The 19,851-nt window shown below is 35.9% G+C and overlaps 2 protein-coding genes across 3 annotated transcripts in view; one reads left to right on the forward strand and one right to left on the reverse strand.

The window, feature by feature from the left end:
- Positions 1-5,487: 5,487 nt before the first annotated feature.
- On the reverse strand, positions 5,488-16,896 carry YIPF5 (Yip1 domain family member 5). Its single transcript, NM_001134086.1, is given in 6 exon segments — positions 5,488-6,774; positions 8,485-8,666; positions 10,372-10,517; positions 11,688-11,860; positions 16,116-16,235; positions 16,799-16,896. Coding segments are annotated over 5 exon segments (774 nt in total). The 5' UTR covers positions 16,226-16,235; positions 16,799-16,896; the 3' UTR covers positions 5,488-6,611.
- A 64-nt stretch (positions 16,897-16,960) lies between these two features.
- The window catches only part of KCTD16 (potassium channel tetramerization domain containing 16), a 315,260-nt gene continuing 312,369 nt past the window's right edge, over positions 16,961-19,851 (forward strand). For both annotated transcript variants that reach the window (XM_002816032.5, XM_054556012.2), the window contains exon 1: positions 16,961-17,273. The gene's annotated coding sequence lies outside the window, so the exon portion shown is untranslated. The remainder of the gene's footprint in view (positions 17,274-19,851) is intronic.

Raw genomic sequence — 19,851 nt, forward strand, 5'->3', positions numbered from 1 at the left:
CTTAGAAAGCTATGTAGACAGTGACCTACAAATTACACTGTCAGAATGACTCTTCTAAATAGGAAGAAAAAAAAAAAAAGGCGGCTCCCTTTGAATAAAGTCTTCTCTTCTAATGTGGGAATAATTTGAGGTAGGGGGTGCTTATCATGTTTGACAATATTCATATTCCACTGTTACAGAGTAGTAGAAAAACATTGAGATACTTGAAAACCAAAGAGCAATGCCTTGTACAAACATGGATGTGATTTTCATGCTTCAACAACTAACAGAAAACTATACGCACACTAAGAAACACTTAGGAAATAAAAATATTGACATTTTAAGAATTTAAATTGGCCAGGCATACTGGCTCATGCCTGTAATCCCAGCACTTTGGGAGGCCGAAGGGGGTGAATCACAAGGTCAGGAGTTTGAGATCAGCCTGGCCAACATGGTGAAACCCCGTCTCTAGTAAAAATAGAAAAAATAGCCAGGCGTGGTGGCAGGAGCCTGTTATCCCAGCTACTTGGGAGGCTGAGGCAGGAGAATCACTTGAAGCCGGGAGGCGGAGGTTGCAGCAAGCTGAGATGGCGCCATTGCACTCCAGCCTGGGCGACAGAGTGAGACTCTGTCTCAAAAAAAAAAAAAAAAGAAAAGAAAAGAAAAGAATTTAAATTTAAATTGAGTTTACAATAATGATCAACCTGAGCACAATGAACAGCAAATGTGACACTCTAGTTATAAAAATGCCAACAGCAAAGCTGCACGACTTACAGTTTTTAGAAAAAGTACAAAGACATCAATTGTCCAACAATAGGGGACTAAGTAAATTAAACTCTGCTCATTTAATAAAATGATATCCAGCCATTAAAAACAACGAAGTAAATCTCGATGTTCAGCATATATAATAATCCCCATAACAGAATGCTAAGTTTAAAAACAAGAGACTTTGAAAACATTATGTAAACTCGAAGGTGCCAGAAACAAAAGGCCACATAGTGCATGCTTCCTTTTCTATGAGATGTCCAGAATAAGCAGATCCAGAGACAGAAAAAAGATTAGTAGTAGCCAGGGTATGGAAGGGAAAATTGAGAGATAAAGGGAATTTTTGCAGGTGGGGGGGTGATAGAAATATTCTGAAAATAGTGGTGGGTGATGATTGTACAACATTGTGAATATGCTAAAAAACATTGAATTGTACACTTTAAAATGGTTAAAATGGTAAATTTTGTTAGATGTTATATATATTTTATTGAATTTCAATTCAATAAAAACAAACTTAAAAGGTATGTGCATGTATGTATTAATGTGTACACAAGTCACTAGGAAGAATTGGGTACCTGTGTGTATAGTCTGATAAAATGTATGCTAATCTATTTAAAGGCAGTTATGTGGGGAATGAAATTTGGGGATAGAGGGGCAATTTTACTTGTTCAGTATTAATATTCTTCTGGGAAAAGGTACTATATATATTTTTGTCTTTATTAAAATCTATCCTAAAACGCTTCTCTTGAACTCTAGAAACATAGATGTTCTGGTGGTTGCTCTGCCTCCTATTCCCCTTTCTATGTTTTTTAAAAAGTTTATTAACATTTAATTTACATACCACAAAATCCACCTATTTTAGTATACACTTAAATTTAGTTAGTAAACATACAGTTGTGCAGCCATCACCACTCAAAAAGTTCCCTCCTGCCTCATTTGCCGTCAGTCTCCACTACCACCTCCTGGCAACTACTTATCTGCTTTGTCCTTATAGATTGGCCTTTTCTAGATATTCATATAAATGGAATCATATGATATGTGGCCTTTTGTATTTGGCTATTTTTTTTACTTGGCATATTTTTGAGGGTCATCCATTTTGAAATAGCTTATCAATAATCTGCTTTTTATTGCTGTATGAAGGTATTATCATGATGACAGTGTACCTAGAAAAGGAAATAAAGATTATACATTTAGAAAATTAAAAATTAAAACACAGAAAACAAAAGGGCTTTTAGTGCCATTCATTGCCTAAAGACTCTACCAAGTTCTCCAATATTATCAGACTATGAAACTGATAACTGAAAGCAAACGTGTCATTAAATTTTACAGACACTCCTTTGCATTATATTCTAACTAGGAAAACATAAAATAACTATATTTTTTCTGTTTGTAGGAAAATAAAAGTCATCCAACTAGATTAAAAGTATAATTTACAAGCATGTTAAATGTTTCTGCTAAGTACTTATTTTGTTTTCTCATTTTTTTCTTTATTCATTTGTGTGTGTGCCACAAGTGCTGATAAGCTATTGAAAACACCTTAATGCATAATTAATCACTCTGCAAGCAATCAGCAGATTTAGTGCTAGTTGCAGAAATAAACCAAATTCATATATGCAAGGTAAGCCTAATTAGTTAAGCTCACAAAAAATGTAATATCTGATTTTTAGAACCTAATGTGCTCAATAAAGTATTTGTGCTTTTAAATTAGAACAGCTCTCTATTTAATTAGTCCTCATTTGAGTATGTAATCATTTTAATTTATTTACACAAACACAGGACATTGTGCTCCATCAGCAGATAATGTTCTTCATTAACCAGAGTAGGAACTTTGTGCTCAAGGGCAGCAGAAATATTTCCACCTGTGATGCAAAATCAGAACTGCATACTATCAAACTGCATTTTTCGGTTTTGATGGTCACCATCCTAAGATACATATTTGTTAATAATAACACAAGTTTGACTAAGTACTCTACCAATCCATAGAAATTGACAATTTAAATATTTAATGTTTCATTTTACCTATTGCCCAGTTACAAAATGGATATTTAATTATTAATGAACAAATTAACTTACTGAAATTCAAGTATTAGTAATGTACTACAATTCAAACTTCAATAATTTGGATGGTGGAGAAGCAGAGTTAATTTTTTAAAAAGTTAATTCTTTCTTCATTGGGGGTGCAAAGTAATAATAGCCTAGATTGTAGAGAGTGGTGAGGCTAGGTTTTATTTAGACTGTATAAAAACAAACACTCTATGCTTGGCAGGCTAATGACAGATCATTCTTATGTATTCATTAAAGCACATGAACCAATTCTTCCTTAAGGTGTTTCCAACAAACCTTGAAACCTTGTTACTGGCACACTGCTTCCGCTAAATCCTAAATACACTCTAAAGAGAAAAAAAGAGACACTCTCATTAACTCATCTGCAGTATGTTTTTGCTACTAAATAACAGTTGAAATTTGACATGTCACAAAATGAGTCAGTGGATAGCATGTGAGGGCAGCTTTAACATGAGGAATTGTTTGGGTAGGAGGCTTGCTCTAGGTAGTATTTTGAAGGAAGCCCCAGTGCTAGTCTTTGGTAAGTATGCTTCATTGTACAATCTGTACCATGAGAGCTGCTATATTGTTTTGAAAACTTTCCATACTACTTTATGAAAGGCTAAATACTTGCTATATACAATTTTTTTTTCTTTTTCTTTTGTTTTCTTCCCACAAAGGAAGGGAAACAACTTGCCTGAATAACTACATCAGATCTGCTTTATATAACAGCATGGCAAATGTAGCCTTGATTTCCCATAACTCTTCATGATATAAAGCATCTCTACAGAATAATATTTTAACTTGTATAATTTCCCTTTACCCAAAGTTTAAAATTTTTCCATTTATGTGAAAGAAAACTAGTGTATAGTTCACATCAGAAAGGCTCCCTTTTTCTGTAGGTAGTAACTACTGCAAGCATAATTGCATAATTTTAGAGACAACTGACTTAGCTTTGGAGCATATTTGAGTTTAGCAATGCCTATTAAGATTAAAAATACAAACTTGCAAAATACCAAATGTACAATGACAATTCTATCCCAAATCATGTCATTAGATACATTTTAAAAAACTCTCTTTGATTAGGTGGCCACTATCCAAGGATAGTATGTTAAGATTTCTAGAACTTTGCATTATCTGTGTAACTATATCTGGAAAAAGAATGTCTATTTCCATAAGCCTAGTTATGCAGCTCTTGAAAACAGCCATTGGTAAACACGGTATTATAGCAATGCCATAAAATATACATTTACTCCATATGTAAAGTCAACTACATGATCTTGGCATGTATACATGCATGAGTAACACACTAGTGTAAGTCAACTTGCCACTCCACTCACAAGTACAGTATTTGGAGATAAGGCATGTTTCAGTCTGTCACTCCCACAATGAGTTTCAGTTACTCAATGACAATCACTGGATGAGCTTTTAGCTATGGTGAGTGTCTCCAGTGTTTAAAGATACCTGCATGCTTTTGGTATGAAATGGGCCTAAAGCAAGGCAGGTAATCTACCTGGTACTTAACTGAAGAAACAGAAATCTATTCCAATGATAGACAAAAAAAAAAAAAAAAAGCCACATAGTACTTTTTGAGACACAGTACAACAGTCTTTAATGTATATATAAATATGCCTACATAATAGAGTTTGATAAGAGAAGTTTTGGCTATATATGACACTGCATGTAATCAAACTCTAGAACATCAAATGCAACTCCACTGCATAGCTGTTTTGACAGAGCAACAGTTAAGCATAAAATAGCTTTGCACCTTATTATTTTGGAGCAAAATAAAAACCACCAAAAAAAAAATCTCTACAATAATTTAAACTAAAAATGTTGTTAGGGATAGGGTAAACAACGAAAAAGAAAATAATTTGATCCATATGTGATATTTGGCTGAAGATTAACAGTGTTAAGTCTAACCAACAGTGAGATAATTTTAATTTCCAAAGCATCTTCTACCGTTTATCAGCAATATTTGGATATTAAGGGAAGACATTTGCCTTAACAAAAACTATGTTGAAAAAGACAAATGAATTGAAAAAGACAAAAATACTATCCAAGAATTACAATAAAAAATTTGGTTAAGTTGGAAAGCCTATCAAATTGCTTTCCAAATTGCTTTTCTAAAGCAATTTGGTAAGTTTGAAAACCTAGCCCAAAACAAATTAATGACAGGTGGGTTTCTCCAGACGATTAATGAAGAAAAACATACTTATGTGAATGAATAAATATGTTATTTCTCTCAACCTCTTTTTATGCTTTGAAAACTTGTTCTAAAAATAAGAACCATTGATACATCAGTTTGGCATTTTTTATTTAGTCTGAAAATCTCTTCAAAAAAAAAAAAAGCAGTATTTTCCTCCCTGTACCATATCTTTCTCATAACTATAACTGAGCTTTGTCCAGAATCAGAGGCAGTTTTTCTAGAAAAAGCCAATGATCAGTATACAAGACACAGTATTTTCCTACAGATTCTCTCTAGCAAGAGAACATGACAATATAAATCAAATACATTTAATACAATAAAATAATGTAACTCAAACTGTTTCTCATTTAATCCTCTTTTTGTCTGATTCTATATTAGCTGATTTCTATTCTTAAAGCTTAAATCAGGGGTCAAAATCAGAGCCTAGTTAAAAAAGAGACAAAGAGAATAACAGAAGTTTAGTAAAAGTAAACTCAATAACACAGTTAAAATTAATTGGGAAAGTTTTAATTAATAAGCATTCAAATGTACTTTACATTGATAACTGCAATACTGAATTTTGTAAAACTTTAAATATTTTCCTTAAAAAAGGTTAGTGATTTTTTTTTTATTTTTGGGAAATATGGAGATCCAACAATTATAGCATTAATGCAACCATTCCAGGTCCCTAAGGTTGAGTTAACATTAATATTTAAGTAAGTGTTCGCATTTCATGTCTACAATAAGGTAGATTGTGAACTTCCTGTATCTCTGAATTTTAGCAAAAATTCCATGAGATAATTTACAGTAATGTCAAATTTTTGGAGTGCAAACTCATACTCTACAGTTGGATAACTTTTTTGCTTTGAGTATACCTGACTTGAGAATACAAGGCAATTTTTCTTTCCTAAATCCTTGGAAAAATATTTTTGCAGTAAGTCTTGTGTCTCTTTTTTTTTTTTGAGATGGAGTCTTGCTCTGTCACCTAGGCTGGATGGAGTGCAGTGGTGTGATCTCGGCTCACTGCAAGCTCCGCCTCCTGGGTTCACACTTTTCTCCTGCCTCAGCCTTCTGAGTAGCTGGTACTACAGGCGCCCACCACCACGCCCAGCTAATTTTTTGTACTTTTAGTAGAGACGGGGTTTCACCATGTTAACCAGGATGGTCTCGATCTCCTGCCCTTGTGATCCACCCGCCTCGGCCTCCCAAAGTGCTGGGATTACAGGCGTAAGCCACCGCGCCCGGCCGTCTTGTGTCTTCTTTACTGTGACTGGGTGGTTTTTAAGAAAGGTTATCAGCTTTGTGTTTGGTTTCCCACAGTTGATAAAAATCTATCAAAAACATTATAATTTGCAAGGAAAAAGGTTTTTCAATGGCTGCAGGAACCATAAAGAAATAGCATTTCTTATTTGTATAAACACAAACATTTAAAGCTAGTCACACTGCAGGTAAATCCAATATAGTATTCAAAAGTTCTATAAAAATGAACAAGAGATATACGTTTACTTTCATTGCTCCAACAGTCAAATGTAAATCTGCATGAGAGTTGCGCTGCAGCAGTTCGCTGGTCCAATTTAAGAGTTCAAGGTCCTTTTTGTACATCTAGCCCACTGATGTCCACATCCCAGATAAATTTTCAAAAGACGGAAATCAGGGCAAAGACTCCATATAACAAAGCGCAAGGATATGCTACTAAAAGTTGCTGTCCTTCCATGGCTAATGCAGAAATAAATATTTTGGAAGCAGAAAAACTACACCATCCAATAATCCCAGCAGTGAGAATGATTCCTACCATTCCTCTGTAACCAACAAGGAAAAAGCGGGGAGGAGAAAAAAAAGCAGATGAGATTAGTTATGTAAGAATACTACAATAACCTATTCTAAAGCATTTTAAATTTACATTTTAAATCTGCAATTAGACATATGCAAAAATAATCAGGATTTTTTTTTTCAAATGCTAAAATGTACCTCACAGTAAATTCAATGACGGTGAACCATTTGATGTGATAAACAGCTTTTTTAGAACTATGTTTTACTTTTTAAAAATATAAGGTCTCTCATTGTTGGCACTACTGACATTTGGGCTGGATGTTATCTTTGTTGTGGGGGCTGTCTTGTGCACTGTCAGAATGTTCAGCAGCATCCCTGGCCTCTATACGTAAGATATGAGTAGCACCCTTGCCCCCTATCAGACATTGTCAAATGTCCCCTTGGAGGCAAAATTGTTCCTAGTTGAAAAAAGGGTTTTAGTAGAAAATAACTTGGGTCAAATTCAAATATGAATATATAAATTCTTAATAAATAAGAGTGATTTCCACACTGAAAATATGAAATATTTCTATTCAAAGCAGAAATAGTGTAAAGCATCATCTTGCCAAATTTCTTGTATCAGACAAATAATTGACATATTTGTTTCTCCTCCTCCCAAACAGCCACTTTAGCTTTCAAAGTGTAACAAAGCCTGACCACTGGTAACCTTTAAGAGTAGTCACATGGAGATTTTATATTGAGACAATCTGCACACTGGCCACAAGGAGGAACCTTATTGGCGGTAATGTATACCTTTCCTTTTTTTTTTTTTTTTTTGAGACAGAGTTTCGCTTTTGTTGCCAAGGCTGAAGTATGCAACGGGGCGATCTCGGCTCACTGCAACCTCTGCCTCCCGGGTTCAAGTGATTCTCCTGCCTCAGCTTCCCGAGTAGCTGGGATTACACAGGCATGTGCTACCATGCCCAGCTAATTTTGTATTTTTAGTAGAGATGGGGTTTCTTCATGTTGGTCAGGCTGGTCTCAAACTCCTGACATCAGGTGATCTGCCCGAGAGATGGGGTTTCTTCATGTTGGTCAGGCTGGTCTCAAACTCCCGACATCAGGTGATCTGCCCACCTCCGCCTCCCATAGTGCTGGGATTACAGGCGTGAGCAACCATGCCTGGCCATACCTATCCTTTTAACCTAACCTAAAATATCATTTAAAAATTACACCATATTTAAAGCTGCTTACAAGTACATCTATCGGAGAAACACCGCAGGCTGACAACAGCCTCTTATCATAAAAAGAATATATTTCATTTCCAGTTAAAAAGCTGCCCAACAGAGAGTATGTATTTATTATTCGTACATTTGGCATATGTCCAATGATTTCAAGAAATTAGGTGGGATCTAGAAAATATCAAAGAGGGTAAGCATAATTTGAACACTAATGACTTGACCTTTTTCATGTAATATTTAACAATCACCCTGTTCAATTTGTTACCACTATGACAATGGTAAGTAAACACAAAACTAGTGAAATTCTTGATCATGGGTAAAATAGAGATGGTATAAAGGTTTTTAAATTTATTCTCATTACCATTGTTCTTCGTCCAAAACCATTTGGCACTGTCCCTACCACAAGAGGCACTATTTGATATGTTTGCTGAATCGGTGATTTATCTCAAACTGAAGATGAGGTGAATCCTACTACATAGAATTGATCAATCAACCCCCAAAATAAAGAACAGTACTTACTGCAAAGAAAATATCACTGCAAAGCTGGAAAGTAGGATCATGGGCAGAAGACAATATCCAAGGACACTTGCCACACAACCAAATGAAACACCTGTCATACTCATTAAGTTTAATAAACAAAACATTCCTAGACATCCAATTGCACTGATCCCGTATACATAACCAAACTGGATTTTGCCAGCCTATGGGTAAAGAAGAAAGATTACAGGTTAAAGGGCAAAAAATCAGTTATTTCTGGCCTTATTTCACCTGAATCAGTACATGTAGCAAATAATTCATGAGCATCAAAATCTACTAATCTATCTATTCTTTAAGTAGAGAAGTAAAAGACTGAGCAGACTGGCTTGTTACATTCTTTGTAACTTTAAAGTACACAGATATTTGGTTCTCCATTTTCCAGTTAGCGTGTAGGCTTGGCATAGAAGTGAACAAATAAAGAGACAAAAGCATAGCAGAATCACCCAAAATAGTAAGATTTCTAAAAAGAACTCTGGATGATTTTAGGCAAATAAACTAGAGACAAGATGGAAAGCCATTCAAAATGTCTAGATAATAGTTATATCAGTTGAAAGTACCTAATTCCACCAAAAATGCCCCAAAGCACTAATTCTCATTGGTGGAGGTCGTCATAATCTTTCTAAGAAGAAATCTTATGATTCACTTTATATGGGTGTTAGAGGAGCAAGGAGAAAGGAAGTCAGGATAAACAGGAAGCCAGGGTTCTATGAGGAACAGAGAAGAAATGGCAAAAGGAATATAATGGAAGTTTTTTTAATTTTTCCACATTATTGGCTGATTTATACATTCCTTTGATTAAGAAAAGACAACAATAAACAGTTTAAGCACTGCAAAGATTAGCTAAATTGGAATTATCCTGTTAGTCAAGTTTGTGAACAAACTTTGTATTCAGGTCACACTATCACTAAAACCAGTTTACAGAAAAGCCTTCAAAAGGTTATTGATTTATCCAATTTTTGTCACATAAAAACTAAATTAGGAGAATGCCTCTACAGATTATGTTAAGAAAAAAATTATTGGGACTTTTATTAGATTATTTGTAAATACTTGATTAAAAATGCAGAAGTTTGAAAAAGCTCAGCTGAGTTCATTGATGAATTAATTCATGTAGTAATAAAAAAACTCACACTTGTATAGTGTTTTTAACTTTTCAATGTGTTCTCACATAACCTGTCTTGTTTCACCTTCAAAATAATCTTGCTAGGTAAGCAGGATAGGATTATTTTCTATGAGAGGAAACTGAAGGATTAAATGATGTGGCCAAGGGCAGATCAGGAGCACTCAGTTCAAGCCCAGCTCTTATGACTAAAAATCCCATCTTCTATACATTACATTAGTTATCTAATTCAGAGACATAAGATAAAATAAATATTAACAATTATCTTTACAACTTTTCTATTTTCAACATGCCTTAACATTCTTGGGAAAGTGATAAATTGGTAAAATAATTATATAGAAAAGTAATCATCAGTATGACTAGAACAAAATATTAACCAAGGTTTAGAGATTTTTTAAAAAATGCTGTCATTAAAAAAAAAAAGCAATAGTGTAAAAACTGTAAGTAACCTCTGAAAAGACAGAATTCTAATGAGGGACTGAAGCTATACCTGTTGTTTACCATTGTTTTTTGTTTTTTTCCCCCTAATAATTGAATCATTTCTTAGAACAAGAAATGATTTTTAAAACATGCTACACTTACTATAGATGGAGAACTAATGAATGGGTATAAATACAAGCAACTCAATACTATTCCAAACACATCAAAGACTTGAGGTGTAAAGCGGAGTTTCAAAATGGCTTTTGGTAGAACATTGAAAATTTAAAGGCTGTTCTTTAATTGCACCCTGAAGGTTGAAATGAAAATCTTACCAATAGCAATGTGGCTCCAAAAGCAAGGCAAAAAACCATTGGACCTGCCAAATCAGTTTCATTCATGATGCTGCCATCTGCTACTTTTAACGGATGTAATACTGTTAGTGTTTTTTGCCAGATGTGGTCAAAATTGATACCTAACTCTAAAGAGAGAGAAAATTTAAAAGTTAATTAGGATTTGTGATGTATTTTTAATTGATCAAATCTATGTTGAAACAAGAGACAAAATGACATAGCATCAAAAAAGGATCTAGCAATATTGGATGACATTATTATTATTATCATTATTGTGACAGGGTCTGTCTCCGTCACCCAGGCTGGAGTGCAGTGGCATGATTATAGTTCACTATAGCCTCAAACTCCTGAACTCAAGTGATGTTCCTGCCTCAGCCCCTTGAGTAGCTGGGACCACAGGTGTGCGCCACAACACAGAGCTAATCTTTTTCTTTTCTTTCTTTCTTTTTTTGTAGAGACAGGGTCTTGCTGTGTTGCTCAGGCTGGTCTTCTGGTCTCAAGAGATCCTCCAGCCTCAGCCCCACAAAGCACTGGGATTACAGGCGTTGAGACATTGTGCCTGGCCTGGATGATATTATTTTAGTGAGTTCTCTATGCCAGTCTTCAATGTGGTACTCATCCCACAAATATGTTATTTCTGGATTGGTGTTGGAAAAGGGTATGGATCTGATGAAACAGACACTTATTACATCCCTTAGGTATGACTACATAGCAAAGAATATACAAAAAGGATTAACAGTAAGGGGTTCTTTACCTGGGGCTTCAGGAATACCTGGGGGCCCGTGAAACTGTATACAAAACTACGTCTCTATGCATATGTGTGCATTTCTTCTGAGGAGAGTGTTCATACCTTTCATTAGATTTTCAAAGAGTATCTAGTTAAAAAAAAAATGTTCAGAACTACCACTTCCTAGGTTTTGGAATACAAATTTGAAAATCACCATTTTTTTTAGTGATGTCACTAGTTCTGCCAGTTTATTTCCACACAGAATAATGGATAGCACGCTTTTTCTTCTCACTTTTTCCACTAGCAGAATTTAGTCAATAACCTGAAGTAAAAGTCGATGCTGACATAGTAACATACTTTATTATCACTATTAAAAGATCTATTAAAAATCTGGTCCTCTCCGGCCCAATGTGGTTTCACATATACTCTGTTTAAAATGAGTTGTTTAGCAGAAAACTTTTTTCCACAGATTATTTTTTTAAAGGAAAAGACAATTTCTCCAAATTAAGATTAATTTTCACTAACCAGCTGAATACTATTGAGTACTATCAAGTGTTGCAACAAATCTTACCTTCTAATAAAGGTGGCTCATCCTCAAAGTTGTTTCCATAGAAAGGCTGAGGTGAAGCTGGAGTATATGCCTGAGTTGGCTGGTAAATCTGCCCAGTGTATGGCTGTTGTGGCTGCATCATGTCTGGAGGGACAAATCGGCCTTGCTGCGAATAGTCATAGCCAGCATACTGTCTATAAATGAAAGAAAGTTAAATTTTTCAGAGGTATTTCAACTCTGTATAGTTAATATCCCTTAAATTCCTAAATTTTCATGTGACAGCTAAAGAATCTTAGTTGTGAAATTCCTCAGATACAAACTTTGCCAATTTTTATAAAGCATGGTTGAAATGATTACTAAGATCAAGCTTATTATCTACAATAAAAAAATCATAATTTTTATAGAAAATCTTCTTAATGATACCAATATTCACTTACATAGCACTAAGCATTTTACAAACTGTTAAAGGTTAGGAGGTCAACAAATGAAAATGTAAAAATTGTGTCTATTTTTCTCCCTTAGTGGATATATACAATATGAAGATACACTATGAAATAAAATCTATGGCTAAGACTGAATGAAACCTTAGGATGTTAGACTCTGTAATACATGTTATATAATTTTTCACTGTAATTTGGATAGCCATTGAATTATCATTCTTCTTTACTCTTCATAGTATGTTACTTTTGGCAAGCGGACAAATCTCTTTAAGAAAAACCATCAATTTAAAAACAGAGTGGACAAATCAAGCTTTTGCTTTGTGAGCACTTGCTGAATGTAACAAAAGATTTTTAGTACACTTTGCATTTGAATAGTACTTTTTCAAAGTACTATTTTTCAAAGTAGCTATTGTCTCATTTGATATGTGCTATAGCAAACCCTGCATCTAGAGGGAAAGGCTTATCACAGCTATTTTAGTGATAATGGCAAGAGGGAAGAGGAGGATAATGAAGCCACATCTTTAAGCATCTGTTCCATCATGTTTTGAAAAAAATCCAACTTATTAATGGGACTAGTCTAATGATATACTAAGAAACACAGATGTAAAATAGTTATTTTAAAAGATATTCTAAAAAATGAGAGCTGAGAAGCCTTAGAAAACCTTTAGTCTAATTCCCATTTAAATTCTTATAGTCATAATGTCAGTTGTTTTCCTTGGGGTGAGGCTCTCCATCCATTTTTGAGAAAATATCTGCCAAATGCTCAAGTCTGAATAACCATAGTTTATCAGTTGTTCTTTCAAATAAAAATGGTCTTCATGAAACAACAGCCAGTTCAGCTTGCACAGGTGCTTTTTGTAGAGACAGTAATTGTACTTTAGTATGTAGTAAACACTAAATTTCTTCACAAAGAATAATAAAGAAATATGTGTACTAAAGGGTCAGGATTTAATAAAAAGATAATTCTTACTGCTTCCTCAAAAGAATCCTTAAATGAAATTGCCTGCCTGCCAACTCTCTAACAAGTCTATAGAGTGATAAAGAATACGATGACTACCAGAACAACTTGATGCCACTACCTTGATTCATACTCAGGTACCAGCAGTTTTACCAATCAATACTTTTGCAACAGCACTGCAAATGTTAACATACCTAAAAAGGTATATGATATCTTAGTATTGTTATGAAAATAACTTTGACCTTAAAGAATCTCAGAAGAGTCTCAAGGACCCTCTGTAGTCTACAGCCTAAATTTTGAGAGTTGCTGATATAGACCAATAAATTTCATGTAAGGAAGAAAAGTACTGCAAGCAGTTGATTGTTTCAAAGGTGGCACCATCATTCCATCTTCAAGAGGAAAGGTGAGAATGACAATATCATAGAATTTTACTATCTTCCTTTTCTGGCAGGACCTATTCAGGAAAATTTCTGACTTGTTCCTGCTGGTTTTAAACTAAAACATGGTATGGCAGACATGATCTTTACAGGCTAAAACAACATACTTTCATGGCAGGAAAAGCAGCAGATACTAAATCAATACTCTCATAAGTACTCTGTACCAATAACAAAGATAAAGCCTCTTAACATATTGGGTTGGTTACCTAAGTTCATGGAAATCCTCAGATATTCCATAAAGATACTACCAGGTAAGTCAAAGAAGAAAAAAAATAACAGCTTTCATAATTTAAAAAATGTGACTTGGTATTATGATATATTTCATAAGCATATCTAGAATACAATGTGGAACCTGTCCAATTTTCCATTCATATAACTCAACAGATTATGATCAAAGGGAATTTTATACTTTTTTGTTTTTGTTTTTTTGGTGAATGGATGTATGAATGATACTTGTGAAACACCTATAGAGGAAACCAAAAAATGTTAAAGCTGACTTCATTATGGCAAACGCAGAACTGTGTACTAATAACAAGTCAAGTTAAAAACGTAAAGACAATGCAAGTAATATGCTATTTGCACCTAGATTCTCACCAATGGAGAGCTAAAAGTTATTAGCGGATCTTTGTTACTAAATTAGCGAATCAAACAAAATATTATTTGGTTAACTGAGATGGACACTTAAAATGTCATTAGATTGCAGATCTACTTGAAGGTACACACAGAAGAGTTCAGTTTTTACAAAATAAATCTCAGACACTCAAATTTATTACTGTTAATACATTAGGCTTCTTGTTTTCCCAGGCATCATCTATAAACCCAAGTTTATAGCAATAATGGTTATATAATCACCCAGAATAAAACTTCATCACTAGTACTGAAGCAATGCTTACTGGTACATGATTTGGATGGAATGAAACTGTGACAACAGTTAGCAACAAGTGCTAACCAGCAACAAGTTGTTTAGAATATCTAAACTGCTGTGTGGAGAACTGAAATGACTGTTAAATGGAATGAGACTATAAGTCACACCTTTTAAGTGATGCAAATGTGGACAGGACAGAAAAGAAAAGCAGAGGCAGATAAATCTCGTAGGCTGCAATCTAAATGGAATAGCTCTGTTGAGTTCTAATCATAAAAACCATTCGGTTAAAAACAGGCCTGCATACAGAGACAGGTTCTCCGAAGCCGTGTTGCTGCTTTAGGCAAGCATTTATTAGATGGACTCTGGCTCTCCTATATCAGAGCAATCACCAAAAATACATATTTTAGGTAAATAAATGAATTGAAATACCTCAATACAAATTTTCCAACTCTGCCCATTAATTTATCAAAAGAGATAAATCCTCACTGGTATGTAATTAAGTAACAGAAAAGAGAAATGAATCACGGGGTATTTTGACATGCTCATTCCCATTGTTCAAATGTGTTAAGTTTTAGAGGGGAAAACAAAGCCTTAGAATATACCAAATTAAGCAGACTCAAAGAGACTATACGTTTTAGAAAGGATAGCCTAACCAAGACAGACTCTATCATAGAGCCACACTGAATTTGAATTTTGTTTTGTTTCTTGAATTCTTAGGCACTCTAATCCAAACACATTCCTGTATTGCATGTTTCTCACAAACTGACAGATACATAACCTTCCCCTGCCCTCATCGTGGAACACACTTCACGAGGTTTCAAATTCGGGATCCATGGATGAACATCATTTAACACATTAATTGTCTGTAAGTTATATATGCACATTTATTTGGGTGTTTGAGTGAATGCATGTATTTATGGGAAAGAGGCCCAGTTGTAATAAGATTCTCAAAGAGATTCAGAACCATCTAAAAAAGTTTAAGCAATCCCAGTATAGGAAGCTCCTGTATTTGACAGGAAGCTGATAAGATTATCTCTAGGGTCCTTAGAAACTAAGGAGATGATGTCCTAGGTAAGATTGCTAGAAAGCCTTCAGTTCATGTATTTTTGTCACAAACACCAGGTACTATAAAAAGATCATTTAAAAAAAAAAAGTTCAGAGGCTAACGGCTTTGAGTCAACCTCCTCAGTATGCAACTTATAACATGTGTGGTACTGACCATAAGGATTTGAGAAAGAGGAGTAACTAGGAGTAATAAAAATGATTATCAACTGCTGTATGAAAATCACCTGATGATTCGTAATAGGAAGCTTACATCATTAAATAATGTCACTAAACACTTTCAATTAGCACTGATAAATGTCTCAGAGTTGGAATGATTTAACTACTAACAAAATATTTTAATTTTTCACTGGTCCCATGAACTAACAGCTTATCTCCTAGGTACCTTAAGCTCCCATCATCATCTAAATACAGAAATACTGTTACTAGAACACAGTTTTTCAAACAAGCTACTTTTCCATTCATGGTACACCTGAAGATTTTGCAGAAGACACTCAACTCTAAATAGAACAATACCTTCAAACCCAAGCCAGTGTCACATATCTCTCCAGAGGAAGAAGATTATGCATGAAAGATCATACTCCTGATAAAGGACATGTTCACACACTGTTTTGGGCAGAACCAAATATTCTAAATATGTGTTTTCACTGCAAGGTAGACTAAATTAATTGCCAAAGATGAAGTTACTTGCTATAGGGTCCTCCACTTCCTCCATAATCATAGGACTGCTGTGACTGATCATCGATGCTGTAACTTGTCTGGTAGAAATCCGTGTTTAAGTTTTCAAAGCCTGACATTGCAAATAATCTGTAATAAAAGAGAAATGGCAAATACTCCTTATGCTCAAGGTTCTACTGAATTCGTTCCTGGCAGTCTGCTTACGCAAATACAGAACACAACAAATATTTTTTCAGTAATTCGGAGGGGGGATGGGGGCGGAAAGAACGCAGCATTTGAAGGGCGGTAGCGGAGAGAAAGAAAATGTCTATTCTTTAAGTTGAGGCCCAGTAAGACAACTCCACCTTAAGGAGCTGATATGCCTTCCATTAGGCGCGAGGTCGTGGGAGTTGTGGTTCCATAAGGGGTCTAAAATATCAATAACAACAAAGATAATTTTTCACCTTAGGACTGGGCTTTACAGCTGACAACGCGACTGCTTCCTTGCAAAATAAGGCCTGCGGCCTGCAAGGAAAGTGCAGAATCTGGAAGGTCGCGCCTGAGGTGCAGCGGCCCGCGTCAGGGCAAGCGCTTGAAACGGAGCGAGGGTCTGAGCGAAAGGACCAGGGCGCGGCGCCGAAAGACGGCAACAAGCCCATTTGCACGGGTGTGGAGAGAAGCTGAACAGTGTGCCACGGGCCTGGGTCACTCACCAAACTCTGAGGCTGCGCTGGCGGCAAAGGCAGTAGCTTCACTAGTCCCAAACAATCCCCAAACTCTGTTTCAGACCCTGAACCAGCCCCCTTGCTACGTGTCACAAGGCCAAAGAACTGCTTCCGGGGCACGCCCGCTCGCGCAGGCGTGTTAGCAGGTTGGGCACCGGTGGGCGGGAGGAGGAGACACGAGTATGGAGCTTGCGCAGTATCTACCCAACGTGCGGCTGGCCAGTGCGAAAGAGGAAAGTGCTTCCGGCAGCCTGATTAGCGGTGGAACCAGGAAAGCGCAGGCGTAGCAATTGCTGCTTACTCGTAGGTAGGAGGAGGAGTTTCTCAGACCGAGGTGATGGAGGAAGACTGGGAGGCGCTAAAATGAGACAGACGGAGCCCCCTCGCCTGTCCACAAACTACAATGCCTACAATGCCTCGGTGTCTGCATTTACTGTGATTCAAGCACTGTGCTAAAGTGTTTGTATGTATTATTTAATCTTAACAACCTAATGAGATGGTTACCCTATTTCCCTTTTGTAAGTGAAGCTATTAAGTGTTCATTCATTCTGTGCTAGCTGCTGGGGATACTGTGGTAAATATAAGCTAGATGACAGATGACATCTACCCACCTGGAGTTGGTGGTGGAGAGGGGTAATCGAACACATACAAATGCAAGTGAAATTGCTACTAATATTCTTTAGTGCTCCATAATTCTTTGAAAGAGTAACATTCATCTGGGAAGAAGAGTCTATAAAGCCACTATAAGAGGATTGTCAAAGGGTGAGTGGGAGTTAGAGAAGACCAGAAAAGAGAGGAAAGGGCAACGGTAAAGGAGGATAAGGGAAAATAGCCTGAATATTTTAGGCAAAGAGAACAATGTGTGCAAGATCTGGGAAGCATGGTCTGAGGAAAGATGAAAATCGAGCTCTGAACTTCAGCATTATTAACATTTTGAGTCAGGATGATTCTTTATTGGGGGCTGCCCTGTGCATGGTGCTTAGCAGTAGCATCCCTCATCTCTAGCCATTAGATGCCAGTACTCCCCCCAACCAACCACCACCACCATCACCACCAAGTTGTGACAGCTAAAAATCTCTCTAGACATTGCCAAATCCAAATGTCCTTGGGGGTGGGGGGTGGGGGCAACATTAGCTGAATTTGTGAACCACTCTTCCAAGTGGAACCTGAGTGACTGGAACAGCAACTGAGGGGAGCCACATAGGAATTGAGGCTGGAATAACAAGAAGGGGCCAGGAAATATCCTATGGGATTTGTGTATTGGTTCTAAAAGAAATGAAGATTGTGAACTGATGAGTGATGTTTAGATTGTTTTCTTTTGAAAATGATTGCTTTGGCTTCTGTGTTAAATCACTTTCCCAAGATGGTGGAATCCCGAATATTGTGACTCCAAATAACATGCTATTAACTAATGAGCAGAACTTTATTCAGGGTTTATAGCAATAAAACTTATCATGAGCCATTGCATTATATTCCGGGATCAAAATCCTGAGGCCCTCACAAAAGAAGCCAGAGCATTGTTGGGGACTAGTTTCCAAAGGAACGATAAAATTTCACTTAAAACTTTTCTTTCAACAACCCCCACCCCAATAAAACAAACAAAAAACGCACTCCCCTCCAAACAAAAGTAGCAACAACAAAAGGATATAACGACCAAACCAAAAAACCTAGGATTGTACTCTAGAGACCAACAGGCAGCTGCCCTTTGAGGTGTTTACTCCATTGGTGAATTTATTTTTTTTATTTTTGTGGATACATCATAGTTGTACATATTTATGAGATAAATGTGATATTTTGATACAAGCATACAATGTGTAATAATGAAATCTGGGTAATTGAGATATATCTGTCGCCTCAAACATTTGTCATTAGTTTGTGTAGAGAAAATTCTAAATCTACTCCTAGTTATTTTGAACTATACAATAAATTATTGTTAACCATAGCTACCCTATTTTGCCACTGAACACTAGATTTTTGTGCTTTCTAACTATATTTTTGAATTTCTGAAATTGCTCATTCAAGTGTTCACCACCTTTCATCAATCATTTTAGCATTTGTTGGTTTAGGTATCATCTGCACAACTTTCGGTAGAATGACCACATACTGTGATTTGCTGGAGACAATTCCATTGTCCCATTTTCTGCCTATTTTTACTTACCCTCAGCATAATTATTAATGTTGTTCCCTTTTACTCTCAAAAATATCCTAGTTCAGTTGATAAACTTTGTGATTGTACTTTCTTTAAGCTACATTATCCATGAAGCTGTGTTTCGAGTCATCAACAAGATGCAATAATCCATCATTATCTATTTAATTAATCTTATGGTTAAAAAAATTCTGGTCTCTTTTGTTTTTTTCTGATGTTTCTATTTCTTCTGAATCAAAAAAGATATCCCTTTCAAATTTGAATGAGCTACAAGAATATGAGCATAAAAATTGCCGATTTAGATGCTGGTGAGGTTTTAGAGAAAAAGGAATGCGTATACACTGTTGGCGAGAGTGTAAATTAGTTCAGCCATTATGGAGGACAGTGTGGCGAATCCTCAAAGACCTAAAGACAGAAATACCATTCGACCCAGCAATCCCATTACTGGGAATACACCCAAAAGGATATAAATCAATCTATCATAACTACGCATGCATGTGCATGTTCATTGCAGCACTATTCACAGTAGCAAAGACATGGAAGCAACTTAAATGTCCATCCATCATAGACTGGATAAAGAAAATGTGACACATGTACACCATGAAATATTATACAGCCATAAAAATAGAATGAGATAATGTCCTTTGCAGGGACATAGATGGAGCTGCAGGACATTATCCTTAGCAAACTAATGCAGGAACGGAAAACCAGATACCACATATTCTCCTGATAAGTAGGAGCTAAATAATGAGAACGAACACATGGACACATAGAGGGGAGCAACACACAGTGGGGCATATTGGAGGGAGGAGGGAGAGAATCAGGAAAAATAACTAATAGATACTAGGCTTAATATCTGGGTGATGAAATAATCTATACAACAAACACCCATGAT

Source organism: Pongo abelii, chromosome 4 (genome assembly GCF_028885655.2).
Source record: "Pongo abelii isolate AG06213 chromosome 4, NHGRI_mPonAbe1-v2.0_pri, whole genome shotgun sequence".
Lineage (NCBI taxonomy): Eukaryota > Metazoa > Chordata > Mammalia > Primates > Hominidae > Pongo > Pongo abelii.